Genomic DNA, 20,264 nt, shown 5'->3' with positions numbered 1-20,264 from the left:
CCAGTTTTCAAATTGCTGAGAAAGGAGGTCCTCAGACAAAGTGCTTTCCTGAGTGGAAGGAGGTGTTTGCACAGGGTTTTTCGGGTTTTGTTTTTTAAGCCCTCTATCCTGTCATGTTACGGAAGGTGTCTTTACCCTGGACTTTAAGTACAGAAAAAGATATATTGAATTTGATTATAGTATCTGCAACTCCCCAAGATGAAACTCATCTGAATATTCATATAGTTTGTGCTGCAGCTCTTGTATGTGTGAATTAGGCCAGAAGCACACTAACTGTGCAAAGTAGGTTCTTCAAAGAAAAACAAAGTATCCGTTATTGAAGCATTCTTGTCAGCGGCTCTTCAGTGTGGTCCTTGGTTTGCCTTGAAAATCCAAAACGAAACATACCTCATTTTCTGCTTCTGCCTTACTTCCCAGGATTCTTTTGTCAGACGAATTGGATAAATTAATGTGAACCCATGCAAATAAAGGTTGCTGCTGCGGGAGTTGACAGAAGATCCATTGCTGTTTCAGCTTCACTTCTTAGAACAGTTTGTGCATAATTCTCTAAGTAGGGACTTTGCTGTCTGGGTTAAAAGGATTCATATACACACGAACTTCCTAGTGATGTGAAGAATGATTTCAGAGACTTGCTGAAGAATTCAAGGCTCCAAAAAATTCAGATAGCTAGCTATATTTCTGAATGTGCTTATTATTAATCATAATGACTTACTGAATAACTGTAGTATTATTCCAAAAGAGCAAGTGCTCTTTTGTAGTGACTGGTGTACAAAGCATTCAATTGCTGCATTTAGAGCAATTGAATGAAAGAGCAGGGAATGTAGGGAATCTCCTGTACTAAGTTCTCAGGTACCTCTGCAGCTAAGTTTTATGTGTATTTGTAGAATAAAGGAATAAATATATATGCATACACACACATATATATACACATGTGTATTTGTCTCTGAGTCTCATAGATCTGGATCCCAATTGATAACACATTTAACTTTCATTATGGTTGTCTATGCATTTTTTAAAATAAAATGCAGTGAAATAATTGTCTTTGTTACTCTGGATCTGTTCATGTGCTTGAAATCAGAATTCTTGAGTTTCAGTCAATTTGTGTGCCTGCCATTCTGCATGCTGTCATACCAGGACATAGAAGTCTAAATGGCTGTTTTCTAATCCTACCTAAACCTGGCGAATGTCTCCCACTGCATTCCCCCCTCCCCAGTTTAATGTTACAAGGTTGAAACCCATGTACTATAGCATCTGCCTTTCCTCTGAAGCTACCAAAAACTCCATCCATGTTTCATGAAATGTGATGCTGTCTCTAAAGCATGTGATATTGCTGTGGTCGTTTTGTAGTTACTGTTTGCATGAATGACTCTGAGACCCTTGACTGGTCTCACTCAAGTTATCAGGACGTCAGTTGTGCGCATGCTTGTCTTTCACATCTTTCCCCTCTCTCCGCTCCCCTCTCTGCACCCTTCCACTTAAGATCTTGCCCCTTGAGAGAGAATTGAAACAGTAAATGGTGTTCCCTGCTCTGCATGCATTGAGGAGGTGAAAGGGTGTGGCAATAGTTTGCCACCTGTCAGTGCTGAAAGACAGTTTTCTTCTGCCAAGTGACAAAGCATGAACATACTTCTTGATTGAAATACACGTGGGCTGCATGTTCTAAAGAACACCCTGTTTTCCAAGTCAAATGGCTGTAGCCCTGCTGCTGCCAGTAGCTGTGAGTAACTAACAGAGTAAAATTTAAAATGTCTGTTTTATCCATTTATTTTTATTGCTAGGGAGCAGGTTTGTTCAGATTAAAAATGTTACAACTTCAGTGACTTTAATTATTACCTTGAGACTCTCATATAGTCACTGAAGAAACACTAGCTGATGCCTGAAGCACCAGTTAAGAGTATTATCTTACCCATGCAAATTCTGGTATCCACACAAGTATTGATTTGCATGGTGTTAACGTGTATGTATGTTAATAACAGTGTCCTTAAGCCATGCATGTGATATCTTTAACATTTCCGTTACTGCAGCAGTGGCAGCATGGCCAAATGAAGGCTGTATGATATTTGGGACACCTAAGCAGCAGGTACAGCTTGAAATCAGGGAGTTTTTTTGAGAAGTTATAATCTTTGCCTTGCTTCCAGGTTGTACCATGCAGATGAGTGAGCAATCGCACTTCACACTGTCTGTCGTTGCTGTGGAACAATGCAGGTTTCTTTCCACCTGCTGTCCTGCGGCTGGGCCTAACTGAGTCACTCCCAGTAATCTGGGTTTACCCTGAGAAAGAGATCTCCAGTGAGATACCTCTTTTCCCTTTTTATCCCGTTTCCTCGTTTCCTGTTGTGGAATGTGCCAGTGGAGCTGAAGTCTCTTGGACCCACACAGCTGCTGCAGAAGATCTTGCCTAGCTATTAAACTAGTCTTTGGAGCACAGGAGTGGCTTCTTGATAGTCCTCTATTTGGCTATGGCCAAGATAAAAAATGTTCTATCTCTTCTCCTTTTGTTGCAACATCTCTGAGTTCATTGTTAGCGTATTCCTGTGGTTCTGCTGCCATGAGGCTGCTCCTTGACATGGTGTTGGCAGCCTGGGTTAGGTATTCATCTGCTGCTCGTCCTTGTCCTGGCACTGCTCGGAGCAGCAAGCTCTGAACAGAGTGGTCTTGGCATTGAGTGGTTTCGGCATCAAGAAGCTTTTGCTAAACAGTTACAATCCCTCTTCTGGGTCACTTTGAGTGCCTTTAGCTCTGCACACTAGTTATATGCAGGTTAAAAGGTAAAAGCAATAGTTTATTGGCCATTCTATGCAGAGGAGAGCTTTCTTCCTAGAAAAGATTTGAGGGTTACTCATGTTACTGCAAAGTATACTTATTTTTGTAGGACAAAGAAGGTTTGAATTCTTGAAACCGAATCTCCTAGCAGTGCTTTCTTTAAGAGCCAAGTTCAGCTTTAGGACTTGCCATAAATACTTGTACAGTTTATTTTCAGAATTCTGCTGGTTACAATACTGTATGTGGGTTTTTTCCCTGCAGTCTGCAGCTGATGTGACTTTATTTAACCCAGATAGTTGAGCTTTATTTTTCTGAGGAGAGATCAATCCCCTTCAATTAGGACCCTTTGTTTTTCTGCAACTGAATTTTCCATGTGGCAGACCTCTTGTTTGTTAAGTGGAAATCTGAAAAAGGCTATGAGATGGCTTTTAGAAATAATATCCTGTTTTGTTCAAGGCACTTCTGAGATCAGAAAACATTGATAGCTCTTTTAATTGCTTAGATTAGGAGGTTGAGGTGTGTAGGCCTGCCCCAGAGTTCCTTTTGCTACTTAGCTAAGCTTGCACTATTGCTGAGACTTGTGAGATCCATCTTTGGAAAGACTGTTTTTCTTCATCCAAGAGTACGCAGGTTTTTGGCTTCATGTTTCCCACACTGTGAATTTCCATCTGAATCATAGAATCATAGAATAGTTAGGGTTGGAAAAGACCTTAAGATCATCCAGTTCCAACCCTCTTGCCACAGCAGGGACACCTCACACTAAACCATCACACCCAAGGCTACGTCCAACCTGGCCTTGAACACTGACGGGGATGGAGCATTCACAACTTCCCTGGTCAACCCATTCCAGTGCCTCACCACCCTAACAGGAAAGAATTTCCTCCTTGTATCCAATCTAAACTTCCCCTGTTTAAGTTTTAACCAATTACCCCTTATCCTGTCACTACAGTCCCTAATGAAGAGTCCCTCCCCAGCATCCCTATAGGCCCCCTTCAGATACTGGAAGGCTGCTATGAGGTCCCCACGCAGCCTTCTCTTCTCCAGGCTGAACAGCCCCAACTTTCTCAGCCTGTCTTCATACGGGAGGTGCTCCAGTCCCCTGGTCATCCTCGTGGCCCTCCTCTGGACTTGTTCCAGCAGTTCCATGTCCTTTTTATGTTGAGGACACCAGAACTGCACACAATGCTCCGGGTGAGGTCTCACAAGAGCAGAGTAGAGGGGCAGGATCACCTCCTTCGACCTGCTGGTCACGCTCCTTTTGATGCAGCCCAGGATACACTTGGCTTTCTGGGCTGCGAGCGCACACTGAAGCCGGCTCATGTTCATTTTCTCATCGACCAGCACCCCCAAGTCCTTCTCTGCAGGGCTGCTCTGAATCTCTTCTCTGCCCAACCTGTAGCTGTGCCTGGGATTGCTCCGACCCAGGTGTAGGACCTTGCACTTGTCGTGGTTGAACTTCATAAGGTTGGCATCAGCCCACCTCACAAGCGTGTCAAGGTCCCTCTGGATGGCATCCCTTCCCTCCAGCATATCAACCGGACCACACAGCTTGGTGTCATCGGCAGACTTGCTGAGGGCGCACTCAATCCCACTGTCCATGTCAGCGACGAAGATGTTAAACAAGACCGGTCCCAACACCGATCCCTGAGGGACCCCACTCGTTACCGGTCTCCAGCCGGACATCGAGCCATTGACCACAACTCTTTGTGTGCGGCCATCCAGCCAGTTCTTTATCCACTGAGTGGTCCATCCATCAAATTGATATCTCTCCAATTTAGAGAGAAGGATGTAGCTGTAGGTGAATGGTAAGTTGTTTACCTAAGCCTTTTTCTCTATATGTGGTGGTGTGACAATCCATTTTTCTGTCCTGTTTTCAGAGGCCTTGTTGAATTCTAGGATTCAGAGGAACTAGGCAGGAAGCCTAACTATAGCAGCATTCTATACCTGAAAAAGCCCTAGAAACAAAGGGAAGGGCCGGGGACACATTCTTGCATATAGTGCTAAGTAATTTTGCTTGTATTACTGGCCCTCAAGTAGCCTTCAGTGTGAATATATGTACAGACAATGCATTTAGGAGGAAACGTTTTAAGTAAGTGCGGGTCTTGATGTGTAGAGGAACAGGCATAATGGGGCACTTTTCGGTCTGTTTTCCTCAGATTTTATTACCATGGAAGTAATTCTTCTTGCAGCTCCTTGAGGGATTCTTTGCTGGGTAGGATAAATAGAGAGCAGAGCTGTAGATCAGCTTACTCTTCACTTTTCTTAACTTCTATCAAATGTTGTTGGATGGTATTGAAAAAACAGTTGCAAATGATTGTGTGCTTTCCTGGGTTCTGTGTTTCACCTAAAAAACATGCTTTTTAGGCTCTATGGTAGGTTTAGATGGAACGGATCACTCTGCAATGTGGTTGTATCACTTTGGGTAGTCTTCTTGGTTTGTCTTCTGCACTGTGCAGTACAGCCCATGCAAAAGCAAAGTTGAAATAGTTTGCAACAAAGTTGACTTGTCCAGAACACATTGGAATGGATATGATTCATTCTATTTTCTTTTAGAGTGCTTGGGTTAAAAGTTTGTCTTGGGCATAGTGAGGATATAAAGCGTGAGGTGTTCAAAATCAGTTAAATTGGGAAAGCATAGGTAATCCCTGTGCTGCTCAAGGCCGGGTTGGACAGGGCCTTGGAAAACCTGGCCTAGTGGAAGGTGTCCCTGCCTATGGCAGGTGATTGGAACTGGATGATCTTAAGGTCCTTTCTAACCCAAACCATTCTATGATCCTGTCATACTCAGTTTCTTCAAAATGCACAGTGTTGCCTCTCCATTCATCAGAATTTATCGTGTAGGTGTCTTTGTCATGACATTTACTCAGAAATACACATTGATGCAATGTTAAGATGCAATCCAAAGTGCTGCATTTGTTCCTCGTGTCCTCATAAATGTTCAGGCATAACACCACTTTCTTCAGTTGTTATTGTGCAATGGTGGAAGCAGTAGGCTCATCCTGTGCCTGTCTTCCTCTGTGTTGAAAAACAAAAAGGAAATGTTTTCTTGCAGTGTCATCCCTATCATTGAAGGTATTTTTGCCTCTTACAGAATGCCTTTCTCATTTTGTCTACTTCATCTTGACGTGAAATTCATCAGACTAGTGTGGGATATATTTAGTGTTCCCCTTCCTATCCTGCATAAGATGATGTTTAAAATGGTGCTTTAATAGACTAATTTTTTGTTTTCTTATACTAAATTACGATATACAATATGGGATATTACCCGTTTAGCTGATTCAAGTCAGGTATCTTAGCCCCTTCCAGCTTCTTGCCTACTCCCAGCCTACTTGCTAGGGGCCCGCACATCAGGAAAAAGAGGAAGCCTTGGTGCTGTACAAGCACTGTTGAGATGTAGCCAAAATGCAAAATGTTGGTCTCTTAATAGCAGTGTTTTAGCCATAAACCCAAAATGCATGACCAGACGGGCTGCTGTGGAGAAAGTTAACTCCATCCTAGTCAGACCCAGGATGGAGGATTCATTTTTCGAAACCCAGTTAGAATTATCTGTCTTCCTCTCCGTAGGTCATCCATTAGGCCAGGCAGCTTGAGGATATTCTTTGCTGTCAGAAAATTAAATGGGGGGGAGGCACTGTGTGCTTAAAGTACAGCTTTTCTCTGTTCTGTCTCCAGTCTTACGCCTTAACTTCATCTGTCTTCATATTCTTATTAGTTACTGGTAATTACTAGACAGTTAATCTGTTAAAATTGTGGATACTTATGACTGTTGTTTCACATCAACTTACTTACAAAATTCTTGTAGTTTCATAAGCGTGTTTTCCTGATTCTTGAATTTTAAATCCCATCTTTTTCACCATTTTCTTGAAGTCAGAGCCCTTTAAAGTCCATGTACCACTAGAAAATGAATGCCATAAAGAGTTAACAACTACTTATTTGTAATATAGTAACATATAAAACCCATAGTCACTATTGAGGTTTAACTATGTAGAACATGTTTTAATCACAACTAGCTGAAGCACCTGCCTGGATTTGTTGACTGCTGTGATTGAATCCTCCAAAGCAAATGTTCTTTAAAATGTGAGATCAGTATTAATCTATTTAAGACTTAATTCCAGAATGAAGGTTTAGTGCATTTTAGTGAAAAACGGAATGGAGATGTAATTTTCTGTATGTGGGGTTTTTTTTTTAAAGTATTGTGCCTTTTCTCATAGCTTTTACTTTGAGATACTGAATGAGGTTTTGGTGGTGGTCGCTTTAAGCAAATAAGGAATTGCCATTTAGTGCATTCGGGTTCTGATGAGCTCTTTTTACTTTATCTTGCTTGCATGGAGTTGGAGGAAACTTAGAGGAGGGTGATTCTTAAAAAAGGAAAGGAAAGGAAAAATGAGATTTGGAGAGCATAATCTGCAAGACAAAAGGGAAATAGAAGAATTTTCAAATATATGAAAGTACCTACAAAAGGGAAGTCAATAAAACATTTTCCATTGTCTCCAAAAGAAAAAAAATCCTGGATTCAAATAGCAGCAAAGAAAGTTCAGCTTACAAGGTGCATGTACATTGTCTGAGCCACTGTAATAGGTTGTCCAGTGAGGATTTGCATCTCCACTTGACATTAATATTCTAGGTTTTTAAGTAACCTGGCAACACCACCCCTTTTACACTGATCTGTGTGGATGTGGAACAGCAGAAATACCCTCTGTTTCCTTGGAATACTGTGCAGAAATACCTTGGAATTTAGGTTCAGCGAATGTGTGGATCATTTTCCACAGGCAAGGAGGGCTGTGTTATTCAGTCCTCATAATAAGTTACTGGACACTGTTTAAAAACAGGCGAAACCTGTGCAAGGAGAGGTTTAAGGCATGAGCTAGGGCATTTCTCAGGGGTGCTTCCACTCCATTTTTTTACAGCTCTGTAAACACATAACGTTTCAGCTTTGAGGATTTGTTTTGAGATTAAGAACAGGAAACTCAGAAATAAGGTAGCTTTCTTTGATATGTGTTTTATCCTCTACCCTGCCTATCTCTAAATCATTAATAGACACCTTGGGGTGTGTTCTAACTTCTGCGGTTCTGTTCAGCAAACTTAGATGAAACCGCTTTTTTCCGTTATTTACTGACAAGTTTGCCATTCTGTGTATCTTGAAGTTGCAATGCGTGTTTATTTCTAAGATTCAGAGTCTACCAATGTAAAAGTTAGCATCAGGCTGTTATGTTGGTAACAATGAATCATAGGATAGATACATCATTTTTTCTCCTGTGACCTTAAAAAATATGTATCATCTGTTACTCAAAAACAGGTGTTGCAGGCACAGTTGTGTGGACTTATGGAGATTACCCATTTTAAGGAGCTGTATGTGGTGTTTGTGCATATATTTATATTGATGTGATTGCCATGAAGTTTGATCAGTTATAGAAATAAATGGAAAACAGTTTTGGTTTTAAATATAAGCAGTCATTTCATGGGAAAATAAATCTTTTTGTTATGTCCTATCTTCATGAGAAATTTGTGTAATAAAGAAGATGGATTTTAATTTTTTTCCATGCTAAGATTTGTGTGTGTCTTGGATCCATCAATTATTTTCTTTTATATTGACTCAGGTTTCTTTAATAAAACTGCATCAAGACTAGCAGGCTGTATTTAAAACAAAATCAAGGCACTCTTTGCCACTTCTGAGCCTCATGATGAGATGTATCATAGTTCAGACAAGTATGAAGTCCTTTTTCTGCGAAACAAAATATACAGTTACTTTGTTCTGTTTTTCTCTGTTCTTCATAGCAAATTAATGAGAAGTTTTCTTAGCGCTCTTCTAAATGTTGTAGATACTAAATCATATCTGTCCTCTCTCTGTAGGAAGAAAAACATTAAAAGTAGGAAGTTGCTGGAAAAAATAAAGGATTTTTAAGGATAGTGGCTTTAGGTTATCTGAGTTTAGTTTTACCAAGTTTGGGTTCTTGCCTGCGTGAATACTGGAGTAGGTAGAAGATGATGTGCAGGCAGCTGAACTTGCTGCCTGTGTTGTAGTTGGGCCTGGCCAACTTTGCCTGTAGATCTCTGATGGTTGGGCATGGCCAGGCCTCCTCCATAAAACTCATACCCTGGAACACATCATCATGCATGCTCCTGTGGGGTCTTCTAGGTTCAGTTCTTAACGGTTACTTAGCTTTACATTCTGAGGCTGAAGCATTAGACCCAGATATGAGGAGAGCAGCATATTTTAAACAAGAATTCAAATATTGTGTGTCTTATGGAGTGGAGGAGCAGCTCATCTACCATGATGACTGCCGTGTGCTCCGTTTCTGTTGCTGAAAACACCATCCAGTTCAACACCTTTTTCCTGATGAACCTTGCATGGAGTGACGTTACTTTCACCTGTGCAAAGTAGGAGTAATGGGGTTCTGTTCAACTTGTAGCTTTTGCAGCACTGACTTTTACTCCTGGTTTATCGAAGTGTCTGGGGCTGCTGATAAATACAAGAAAAATAATTGGGGTTTTGAATTTAGATCCTGAAGTCTGGTCTCTAGTCTCACAGACATACAAAAGATCAGACACGTACAAAGGATTTATGTTTGTTTAAACAACACTAGAAATGCATGGTAATGGATTTTCCTGTCTTCAGAAAGGCAGATTTTTAAAGTCTGGAGATTTTATTAAAAGAAGTACTACAAAAAGGCTCATGTACCGGTACATGAGGAAAGCGTTCAGCAGAGAGTCCTGCAGGAGTGCTGAATGCATCTTTGCCACAGTGGCTAATGAGTGTGAGTACAGTGAATTAAGTATACTAAGCTGCTTTTATTCGTGTTGGGAATTCCAGGTTCTTAATTGCTTGCCATCATTGCAGAGCGAAAGAATATTAAATGAAAAGGAAACACCACAAAAAACCCCAAACAAAACTAAAAAACCCCAAGAACAAATAAACAAGCAAACAAAAACCCAAACCCTTTAAAACTTCTGGCCTCTGTGAGGCACAGCTGGTTTTTGAGATGATCTCAGCAGCTGCATAGTTCTCAGTCACTTTGCTTCTGTGTGAAGTAAGCAATGCCACAGATTAACATAGAGTGGTTTATCTGTTTTCAGGCTGGTACAGAGGTGTTTCCATTAAGAAGCCCAATGTAAAGGTAAGCGCATATACATCTTTCTAATCTAGTGGGAGATTATATCTATTTTGCTGTTTCAACCTAATAAACTTTTTGTTTTCCTTACCCTTAGGATTTTACTTCTCTAACTTGTTTTCCTGTGGGAGGATTGGATTTATTTTCTAAATTGAGAGAATGATATTTGTTAGTTACCCAAAGGATCAGAAAACTTCCTGACATGTACCATGTAATCTTTCCATCATTTCTAATTCGCTTTAAGAAAAGCATAGATGGGTGATCTAGCACTGCTTGATTGGGGTTTTTAAAGAACATGTTTAAAAAATTGCATTATTAATCTAAGACAACTTTGAAAAAAGTCTCATGAAAAAGAGTATTGTGAGTTTGTTCTTTTTTTCAGATTTTTATACTTTAAGCACTGCATTTGGTTGTTTTCCAGTCATATCCCTTTATTGCTCTTGGAGGAATTTTTGAGTGTTCTGATATGAATTATTTGCAAGTGCCTGTATATCTTTGTTAATGTATATATCCAAACAGGTAAATAGTTGCTTCTATGTAAGCATCACTTCATTTTCTTTTTGTTTAAATATAGCTTGTATTTAAAAAAGGAGAGTACCAGCTTCCTCATGCTTACCTGTATCATGGAATATTATACTACCTGTATTATGCTTTCACGACTATAATACTTTCTTAATGGGAAAGCCTATATTCATTGTGTGTGTGTTTGTATGACTTCTGCTTGCCTGTATGTTCAGTTTTGATAGGAGAGCTCTTCAAAGCTTCCTCGGTTTCTTAGGTAACCAGTACAGGATCACAGAAATAAATGGCATTAACTGGAAGTGAACCAAACCAGAAACCGAAGTAGCATTTCTTCCTTTTCCAGACTTTTGTGTGGCTGACAGCATGCACAAGCTGCACAAAAAAAGCAAACCTTTTTTTTTCTGATGAAGTCATTCCTGTTAGAGTCATCTTTTTTTCCTTCTGCAATTTCAGTCTTGCCTATGAAAGAGGAATTTTTGTTACCATTTTGAATCATCTTTGCTTAGTATTTCTTTCAACCCCTCCATGGAAACTTTTCTTCCTAAATTGTACTGCTTAAAGCTCAAGTGTGATTTGAGCACTGACATTTTTGTCAGAGGCTGTCTGTTGTTTTTAACCTGAAGGTTACCAATGCTGACCCTGTATGACCATGAAAGTACGGGCTTACTGGTCTTACACACTGGGTCTGCTCTGGGGATTCAGGGCTGTGTGTTTTACAGAGATAATGGGCTGCTATGAAAAGTTGGTTTATATTACCTCTTTCCTCATGTCTCATCACACAAGAACACAATGGCACACAAGGTTAGAATCCAACCATCATGGGAACAGCAGAAGGCAAATAACTGGAGGTAGACCAACTGGGTTTAAACAGCTGTGTGTTGGAAAGAGGGAGGAAAACTGGATAGCTGCAATGTATGCAAGTAACAAATTGTTTTTTTTAAACCTACGTCCTTGTCATCTAGTGTAATCTAGCATTCGGAGGCCTGGTCTGGAAGGATGCTGATGCTGTGCTGCAGACTGCACAATAGCCACTTCTCTGGCTGTCCTGGCTAACTTGCATCTCTCCACTAAATGTTCCTGGTAGTTACCTCTATTACTCACTCCTTTCTGCTGACTACAAGCTGTCCTTTGAACTCCTCCTGCTTGACACACCTCGTTCCTGCCTGCTCATCAACTTACTGGATTATTGGGCTCAGTCTTTGCAGTAGGAAGACAATTGGCTAACTTAAATGTTTGCTTTTAAATCAGTCTTGTCCCTTCCGAGGCAGCTGTGGAGGTGGTTTGATTCAGTGTGCAGTCCTGTGCTAAGAAGGACTAATGGAATGAATTATGACTAATTGCTTGGTGACTTTTGACTCTGGCATCTTCTTTGACGCAGTGTTAGAGGGTTTGGGGTTTTTTAATAGGTATATTGACAATTATTTATTGTAGCTTAAGATATGAACACTATAAACTGCAAATGTATTTTTCTAATGTACAGGCATTTTTCTCTTGCAGGGGATTTTTCCTGCAAACTATATTCACTTGAAAAAAGCAATCGTCAGTAACAGAGGGTGAGTATTTTTCCATCTTTCTAAGAAGCCGCTGTGCTTCTCATCTAGAAGGGAATCTAAGCAATAGTTAATAAAGTTGATAGAGTGGTTTTAGTTCATCGTAGCTTGTGTATTATGGTTTGAAAATTAAATGTAATTCTGCATTGTTCAGAGCTTTAGGGAGTTTTTTTGTTCTTTAATAAAGCAAGACTCAATTCTCTTGGTTACCCCTGTTCACTTTTGGTACCTCTAAAGTTACAATTTTATGATCACCTGGAACACAAGCGTTTTCAAGAACTCTATTAAATATTTTTCCTTTCTGCTTGTTTCTTCACTGGTGAAGTTCTCTATGTTCCAGTTTGTTGTGGAGGCACTGGTGTGTAGACAGCTGGTCTCATGTATCAGCAGAGTTTCAGTGGGGCAGTTGCAAAGTAACATGGCTACCTTGTTAACTTTGCAAAAGGATCCAACCTGCCCCACCTCAAACCAAAGAATGACTGAAGTACACTGCTGGAAATACTGTGCCTTCACTGTGTTTATATATAGCTCGTATGTTGCTGGAGGTAGGTCTGGTTTAGTCAATGTATTCACATTAGCAATACTAACAGCAGTCGAATGTCAGAGATTTTACTGTGCGTAGGCTCTAAAACCTACAAAGTTTCATGAGAGATTGACTGAGACTCCTGAAATCAATATCCTGTGTCTTCACAGCTTTTCTAACCTGCGTATTCTAGATTAAGGCCCCTGCAGGGAGATAAGTGCAGCATTGCAGACAGTGACCCAAGGCAACAAATTAAATGTGGAACGTAAACCACATTAAATGTCATTTAGCGTAGTACCTGTAGAAAAATGGGACTTCTGATAGTCTTGCTTTGGATGTTTGCCCTCAAAGGGACTGTGTAAAGATTATTAAGGGCAGCTGTAATACTAATGCATCATAAATTTGGGGTGTAATAAAATAGTATTTATAGCATAGAATTACTGCTCCTAATGTGTACTCTTTTTAGGGGGAGGACCTGTTTCCTGCAATCTGTAGTTAACTAGTACTTAGTTCAGAATTTATAAGGGATATTTATTATAATATTTTTTTTAATTTCAGTTATCAAACTGTTGTTCTCTTATCCCACGGGTTTTACCTTTTCCTGATTCTCTTCCTCATGGGGAGGGAGTGGCTGTGTGGCTGGCTAGTGTTTGTCCACTTAAGTTGAAAACACAGCACTGCACCAGCTACTGAAAAGGAGAAAAGTAACTGTTACTGCTGAACCCAGGAGAGGTTTAATTAATGAGGGTATGTTGTCAGCATTATTCTCATCCTAAATCCAAAGCCCAGCACTATACCAGTTACTAGGAAGAAAATTAACCCAGATGAAACAAGGACAGCATGATATATAATAATCTCATGTTTGAGTCATAGACCTAGTGTAATATCATTAATATATAGTAGTTATAACAGAGGAAGTGCAGGGTTAGAGGGATGAAAACCATCCAATTTACATGGTTAAATGTTGTCCTGATGTGCGTTATTTTTAAATCCAGCCATACTGTTGAAGGCTGATCTTCCGGAATGTTTTATTTTTCACTCATGCCAAAAGTTTATAAATCCATTTCTAAAAATAATTTTTAGAAAAACACCTTTCATTGGTTTTGTTTGTTCCTCTCATATTAGCTGAAGAGTATAGTGTGATTCCTTTCATCTGTTAGTTTTCTGTGCTTTCCTAATGAAATGATGAACTATTTTGAGTCCCTTCCGTGTAGTATCATTTTATGGATATTAGAACTGTATTTGGCTTGATAATAGGAAGAAACCTGTGATCTGCTTCAGTGTCCTGCTATACTGATGAAAAAGTCTCCTGGATAGGAAAGACTAATAGATGATAGATCTTCTTGGTATTTAATGACATTGGCTAACGTACTAATTTGAGGGGGAAAAAAGGTTGGTCTGCCTTAGAGAGAAGGGATACAAACCTATGAAGACCCCACTTCACAGTAACATGCTGTAATCATGGAAGGTGTTTTCATTGACCTTGATTAGAATGAAATTATAGATTTTGAACAGGTAACTGGGAAATGCTTCATATAAGCTCTTCTTATGGAATGTAGTGGAGGAGCAGCTGATACGACTCTGGAGTTGCTTCAGACAGAATGTTCCTCTTAAGATATTTTCCTTTATGGCGAACAAATTCAAATAAATTCAAGTTGTAGCATTTCACAAATTACTGTGCTGACATTTATTTCTTTTTCTACCTTTTCCAGGGCACTTTTCCTAACTTTTTCCCCCTCTTCTTGTGTAGGCAATATGAAACAGTTGTTCCGCTTGAAGATTCTGTTGTGACTGAAGTCACAGCAACACTGCAGGAATGGGCCGTGCTATGGAAACAGCTGTATGTGGTAAGAACAGTACTTTCCTCCCTGTATTTTACCTCTCAGATCTCTTTGGAGATATGTTGCCTGTATTTCAGTCGATTAGGAAAAAAGCCTCATCAACATAGAACTGTTAGATTCATCTTATGTCCTGGGGGGTCCGCTAACTGCAGATCAGGTGAGGTTCATATGGGCTACAGTGGAACTTTCAGCAGTTTTGAAATTCTGCATTCAGATCTGAAAGCTTCATTGTTTAAAAATAAGTAAACAAATTAGTGTTCTTAAATAGGAAAGAAATAATATATGTGTTGAGTAAGACAAAATGAAAGCCTTTTGTAAGTCCCATCAAAGACTTCAAAGAATTATTCAGGCAGTATGTATTTGTTTTAGCATCTAGAGTTTGAAAGAAGAACTCGGAGGTGTTTTTGTATGATTGTTCCTTCATCTATTAGAAATAAAAACTCAAGATAATACCTTGAGTTCTATACTCATCTATTTTATATAATTTTCAGTTGCTGCCACATAATGTCACCTACTTCAGTTTTCATTATGTTCTTCTCTTCTTAATTGCCAAATGCCATAGAACAGCAAATAAAACTTGCACATTTGAAAATACTTTTTCTGGTTGTTTTAATTTTTTTCTTCCTTTAGCTTAGTAATTAAACACCAGAACTGTAGGTTGTACAAGCATCGATGTCCTTTCCTTACTTTAGAGAAATACATCTACATAGAGGTACAGCAACTTTGTCTCCTTATTTAAACCTGAAGTGACAGTAGGTAGATCTGTAGGAAATAAAGCCAGAAAAGATGCAGTTAAATGAGCCTAGTGTATCTCTAGCATAAGCAGCCATGTCCTGTACTCCCTTCAGAAAGCAATCAAGTCTATCATGAAATAAATTTTACTTTTATTGCATTCACTTCTCCTATGGGGATCATATGCCTCTGAAGAAATTTTCTTGGAAAGTAGCATCTGACCTAATTTGGGGGCATGGCACACAGTATACACACTTTTTTAATACCACTCTTACACCTAGGATTCTTTCTTTTTTGCCAGTTCAAATAGTTACCTCTCTGGTGTATGAATAAAGCAATTGTTTCTGGTTTCCTCCTGCAAGATTTCTCTCTCCCCAGTGTCAGATGAAGAGGACAACAGTAATACTGACAGTGGTACTAAATTGGAAAAAGGGGGATTATTTTACCTACAAATGAGTTACGCTTCCTCTCTACTAATCCATTTCTTTTTTATTGTTCAGACTAGTTCCTTGAGGGAAGGGAGAAAGCTCTAGCTATAAACTTTCGCTTTGTGATTTTCTTTCTGGGACTTGTTCCTATTCTAGCTCATTATACTTATTATAACATTGCACATAACGTTATTGCATTCTTAAATAACAGGGGAAAGAATTTAGTGTTTCCATAGAACTTCAGAAGGAAGCATCTGTTCCATTACAGAAGAAATTGGCAGAGCTTCGGAGGAGAAAATTTTTGTGGTGGCTTTCTTCCAGAAATTGGGCAGGAGTGGGGATATCTAATCTAGAAATAATCACAGAATTATTTAGGTTGCAAGGTCTCTTGAGAGCATCTAGTTCAACTGCCTTCTCAAGTAGGGCCAGCTAGACCAGAGTCTCTAGGACTGCATCCAATCAGGCTTTGAATTTCTTGTCAATGGGGACTCCACAACTTCCCTGGGCAAAACTGCCAGTGTTTGACCACCTTTAGTCTTTTCATACTTTGAAGACTACTGATGTAGTACCATTGCCTTTCCGATGTGAGAGAGCAATCTACACTGTTGTTAGGTGGGGAGCAGAAATTTGTCCCATTTATAGACTGTAAAGTTGAGGCCTGAGAAAGCGTGCAGAGGTGCACAAAAGGATGTGGCAGAGCTGGAATTAGGATTTTATACTTTGTATTCAGGCTGGAAGCTATGCTGTAAGGTCATATCTTAAAGTATATTAATAGACTAAATGGCAATACTTGCTTGTTGTTGGATCAGCAGCAGCAGAAAATTTTATTAGTCCCAAACTGTAATAAGAATCATGTAAGAAATCTAATTACTGTTATTTATCATGCTGCTGTGCCTAGTCAGCTTTGTAGAAGAGTTTCTTCTTGTAGTGAAAGCTCAAATGCTAATTGTTCCTGCAAATGCTTTCAGTAGGTCAGTACCTATAAATGGTGACAGTAGGCTCTTCATTATTCTGTAGCACAGCACTGTAAGACAGCTGTCAAACAACATGTACGGCATCTCTTAATGCCTCTGGATAGGCTTAAATGTTCTTTTTGTGCTTTAATACAAAATTCTTACTTGGATTATGGTTTGAAAGACCCAAGTTTGTTTCAATCAGAAATTCTAAGAGCTTGCTTTATTGTTATCATTGAGATACATTGTAAGGTTTGTATTTCCCTTTCAGTTAAACAGTAGGAACTGGACTGTAATACCCAGGAAACCTGGAGTGATTAAAACACTGTCTGAAGAGGGATGCTATGTCATTCCTAGATAAAATAGCTCAGCTGGCAGAAAACTGGAGGGAGGAGGAGGAGGAGGACAATGAGAAATGGAAGGGCAAAGTGAAGCACAATTTTGAGAGACACAGTAGTAGAAAATTAGTTTGTGTAAAATATTGTCAATTTCCTCAGTTCTTTCTGACCACAGAAAGTCCTTGGTATTATTAGGAAGAGACTGTGCATGGGGAAGCTTGAATAGATTTGAGTTATAAGAGCTGTGCAGTCATTTTAGTTTGTCTGTGAGATACATATTGGATAGATTAGCCTGAATTCACTATACTACACTGGGCTGTGATATTTCAGTAATTTTTGCCATCAGGGTGAAAGCAAAGTGCTAGTCATAGTAGAACTAGAAACTGAGACTGGAGAAAAAGGCATTTTTGTGCAGGAAGTTCATAGAGGAGCTCAATGCACGAAACTCTCAGCATAGCAGACAATGTCAGACAACTGATCATTGTGCTGACAATGAATTTGAAATAAAAAGGTGTATGGTGTGTTATTTGCTGTAATATGTTATGCTCTTGGTAGTTGGATTCTGGAATTACAACTCATAAAATGCTAGTGAAATGATAAGATTTTGGAAATGCAAGAGGTTTCTTTCAAATTAGAAAGGGAAAAGGATACAAGTAATACCGGTATGGAAGTTATTGGAATTTGCTGTTTATGGTGGATATTTTCTGTAACAATCATAGAATCATAGAACAGTTAGGGTTGGAAAGGACCTTAAGATCATCCAGTTCCAACTCCCCTGCCATGGGCAGGGACACCTCACACTAAACCATGCCACCCAAGGCTCTGTCCAACCTGGCCTTGAACACCGCCGGGGATGGAGCATTCAGAACTTCCCTGGGCAACCCATTCCAGTGATAGAATCATAGAATAGTTAGGGTTGGAAAGGACCTTTAGATCATCTAGTTCATGATAACCTAGTTAGAATTAACTATGCCTGCCTAAAAATCACCTTCTTTGTTACTGAGTAATCAGTAATAGAACGTCAATATTTTGTATTTTTTAAAGAGTAAAGATGATATGACTTTTATGGTTCTGGGGACAGACTTTTTAGCAGGACCTGTTGTGATAGGACAACGGGTGATGGTTTTAAAACAAAAGGGTAGATTCAGACTAGATATAAGGAAGAATTTTTTTTACAGCATGAAAACATTGTCACAGGTTGTCCAGAGAAGTGATAGATGCCCCATCCCTGGACACATTCGAAGTCAGGTTGCACTGGGCTCTGAGCAGCCTGATCTGTTTGAATATGTCCCTTCCTGTGGCACAGGGGTTGGACTAGATGACCCTTAAGGGTCCCTTATAATGCAAACCATTCTATGATTCTATGAAAACAGCACATTTTTTCCTCCTATTTGAATGTATAATCTGTGTGCAGATAGATGCAATGTCATGACACTGGAAAATAAAAAAGCAGTTCTTTGCTTTCTGATCTGTGTCCTGTCTTCTAATATGAGCACAGGAACAGTAAGATTTAGTAACTGCTTTCTGTCAAAAAGGTCACTGTATTATTTAACCTACTGGGTTTGGGTTTTCCTACTTTCTCTGCCATTGTACAAAATCTTTGGGAAGGAGTTCATGATGGGAAGTGAGTGTTCAGAATCTGCTGTTTAAACACTGTATACCAAATTGCTGGTGAGTTGGGTAGAGTTCCTGATAGCCAGAGCTGACCAGATATGTGTGTGTGCATCTACACGCACACACACGCATAGACACACAGACATGGACATATACTGCCACTGAGTCTATGGTCCCTCTATCTATGTTACTGTTGCGTGGCTCAAATACTCCGTGTTGCTTTCAGATCAGTTTGAACAGGATGTCTACTTTGTTTTGTGGGAAACCTAAGAAATTAAAAGCATGTTCTACTTATCCTTTCTTAGTATTACAAAGGCTTACAAACAAAAGTGATTCCCTTCCCCAATACTTTATTAATATGGAGTGGAAGAGGAAAGAAAAGTAAGATTATTATTGGTACCGCTGTAGGAAGCTGAGCTTGTTCTTGTGCCTACTCCAAAGGGACAAGGAAGAGAGAGCAGAAAAGATAAAATGAACCTTTGGGAGACTTCTGTAGGCACAGAGGTGGATAAAGATGCAGAATTGCATTTGTTATGGGGAAGTGTATGTGTGCAGCTCTCGTGTAGTTGCTCAGATGAGTGTATGACTTTCACTGAGACAGCAAAATAATGCCAGTAAGGTAGATCACTTTCTCTCTTATTCTGTATGTGTTGATAAAATTTGTTATTTTTATAGTACTTCTGGCAAGGATCTGCAAGTTCTCTGTCAGCTTTTGTTAATCAGGTCAGACAGGACTCCTGTGAGTTAAGTCAGCTTAAAGAGATCACTGAAACCCACAGTTGGAGCATAGTAGCTATTTTAACAGTAAAACAAAATTCCTCAGAGTTTAAGATGTGATGTGAGGACTGTTTCAGTTGAAATGGAAGATGACTGTAAAGAGAACAAACACAACTGCCCAATTTAGAATTTGGTCAGATCAGTTCAATAAAGGTAATTTGCTACTTTGACACAGTAGGAGAGTGGGGGAAAAAGCGTGGAGTGACTTCTAGTTCCAGGAGTAGGACCTAATGGCATGGGGAATAGAAGGAATTTTTTGCTGGTTGAATCTGAAACAAATTTCATATTGTCGCCTTTTAAATTTTCTGAGGATTGAGATCAGAGGAAAAGAGAGGGGGTAACAGGACTTGGCATGATTGAAGCTGATTTGGGTGGCTTAGGGTGTCCCTAAAATGGAAGCTTTACTTCAAAACTCATCTTAAAAACCAGCTAACAGACAAACCCCACCAAATCCTGTTCACTGAATCAGTAATGTAGTTTGCTCCTGTAGTAGAGTATTTTGAGGTTTTTTTCTTTACTTAGATGCCTTTTGCTTCATATCTGATAAAATATGGAACTGCTGATGGATTTTTCTAAAATACATAGAAAAAAGTGTGGCATGATCCAAACCAGACATGCTGCACCTGAGGTCACTTCAGAAGGTCTCGCTTGAAGGAGCAGAATTCCTTCAAGTTAAGGCTGAGCATATTTCATACATACATACATACAGCTCTGTACAAGCAAACTTGTGGAAAGATGAGGCATTTGTGCCAAGATATACTTACAGAATGGTACTGCACTTTGGTATTGGTCCTCTCTCTTCTTTTGGAGCAATTTTCAAGCTTACCTGAAAATCGGAAATTCCTTTAGGATGGTCGTTCAGGTGTTATGAAAGACGCATCTAAAATTAATCTTCAGAGCTAGTCTGGTTGACATTAAGAGGGAGACTCAAAAGTTACCACTTCATTATCTGTATTCCTGTGTTCTAATGTTTGGCAGTATTATGGATATTTTTACATATTTAGTTTATATGGCCAAAACCTCAGATACGAGTTTGATGCAGTTGATAGCCTCATTAAGTGCTGCACAGAATATAGGGGAGACTAAGAGTAAATTTTTCCTCTTCTAGTAGCAT

At 39.5% G+C, this 20,264-nt stretch overlaps 1 protein-coding gene across 1 annotated transcript in view; it reads left to right on the top strand.

The window, feature by feature from the left end:
- DOCK3 (dedicator of cytokinesis 3) overlaps positions 1–20,264 on the top strand; it is a 208,073-nt gene that overhangs the window by 21,342 nt on the left and 166,467 nt on the right. Inside the window, exons 3-5 of the mRNA XM_065687003.1 lie at positions 9,838–9,878; positions 11,892–11,947; positions 14,218–14,314. Of these exons, the coding sequence (XP_065543075.1) occupies positions 9,838–9,878; positions 11,892–11,947; positions 14,218–14,314 (194 nt within the window). The remainder of the gene's footprint in view (positions 1–9,837; positions 9,879–11,891; positions 11,948–14,217; positions 14,315–20,264) is intronic.

Source organism: Lathamus discolor, chromosome 7 (genome assembly GCF_037157495.1).
Source record: "Lathamus discolor isolate bLatDis1 chromosome 7, bLatDis1.hap1, whole genome shotgun sequence".
Taxonomy (NCBI): Eukaryota; Metazoa; Chordata; class Aves; order Psittaciformes; family Psittacidae; genus Lathamus; species Lathamus discolor.
This window is presented reverse-complemented; position numbering and strand designations above follow the sequence as displayed.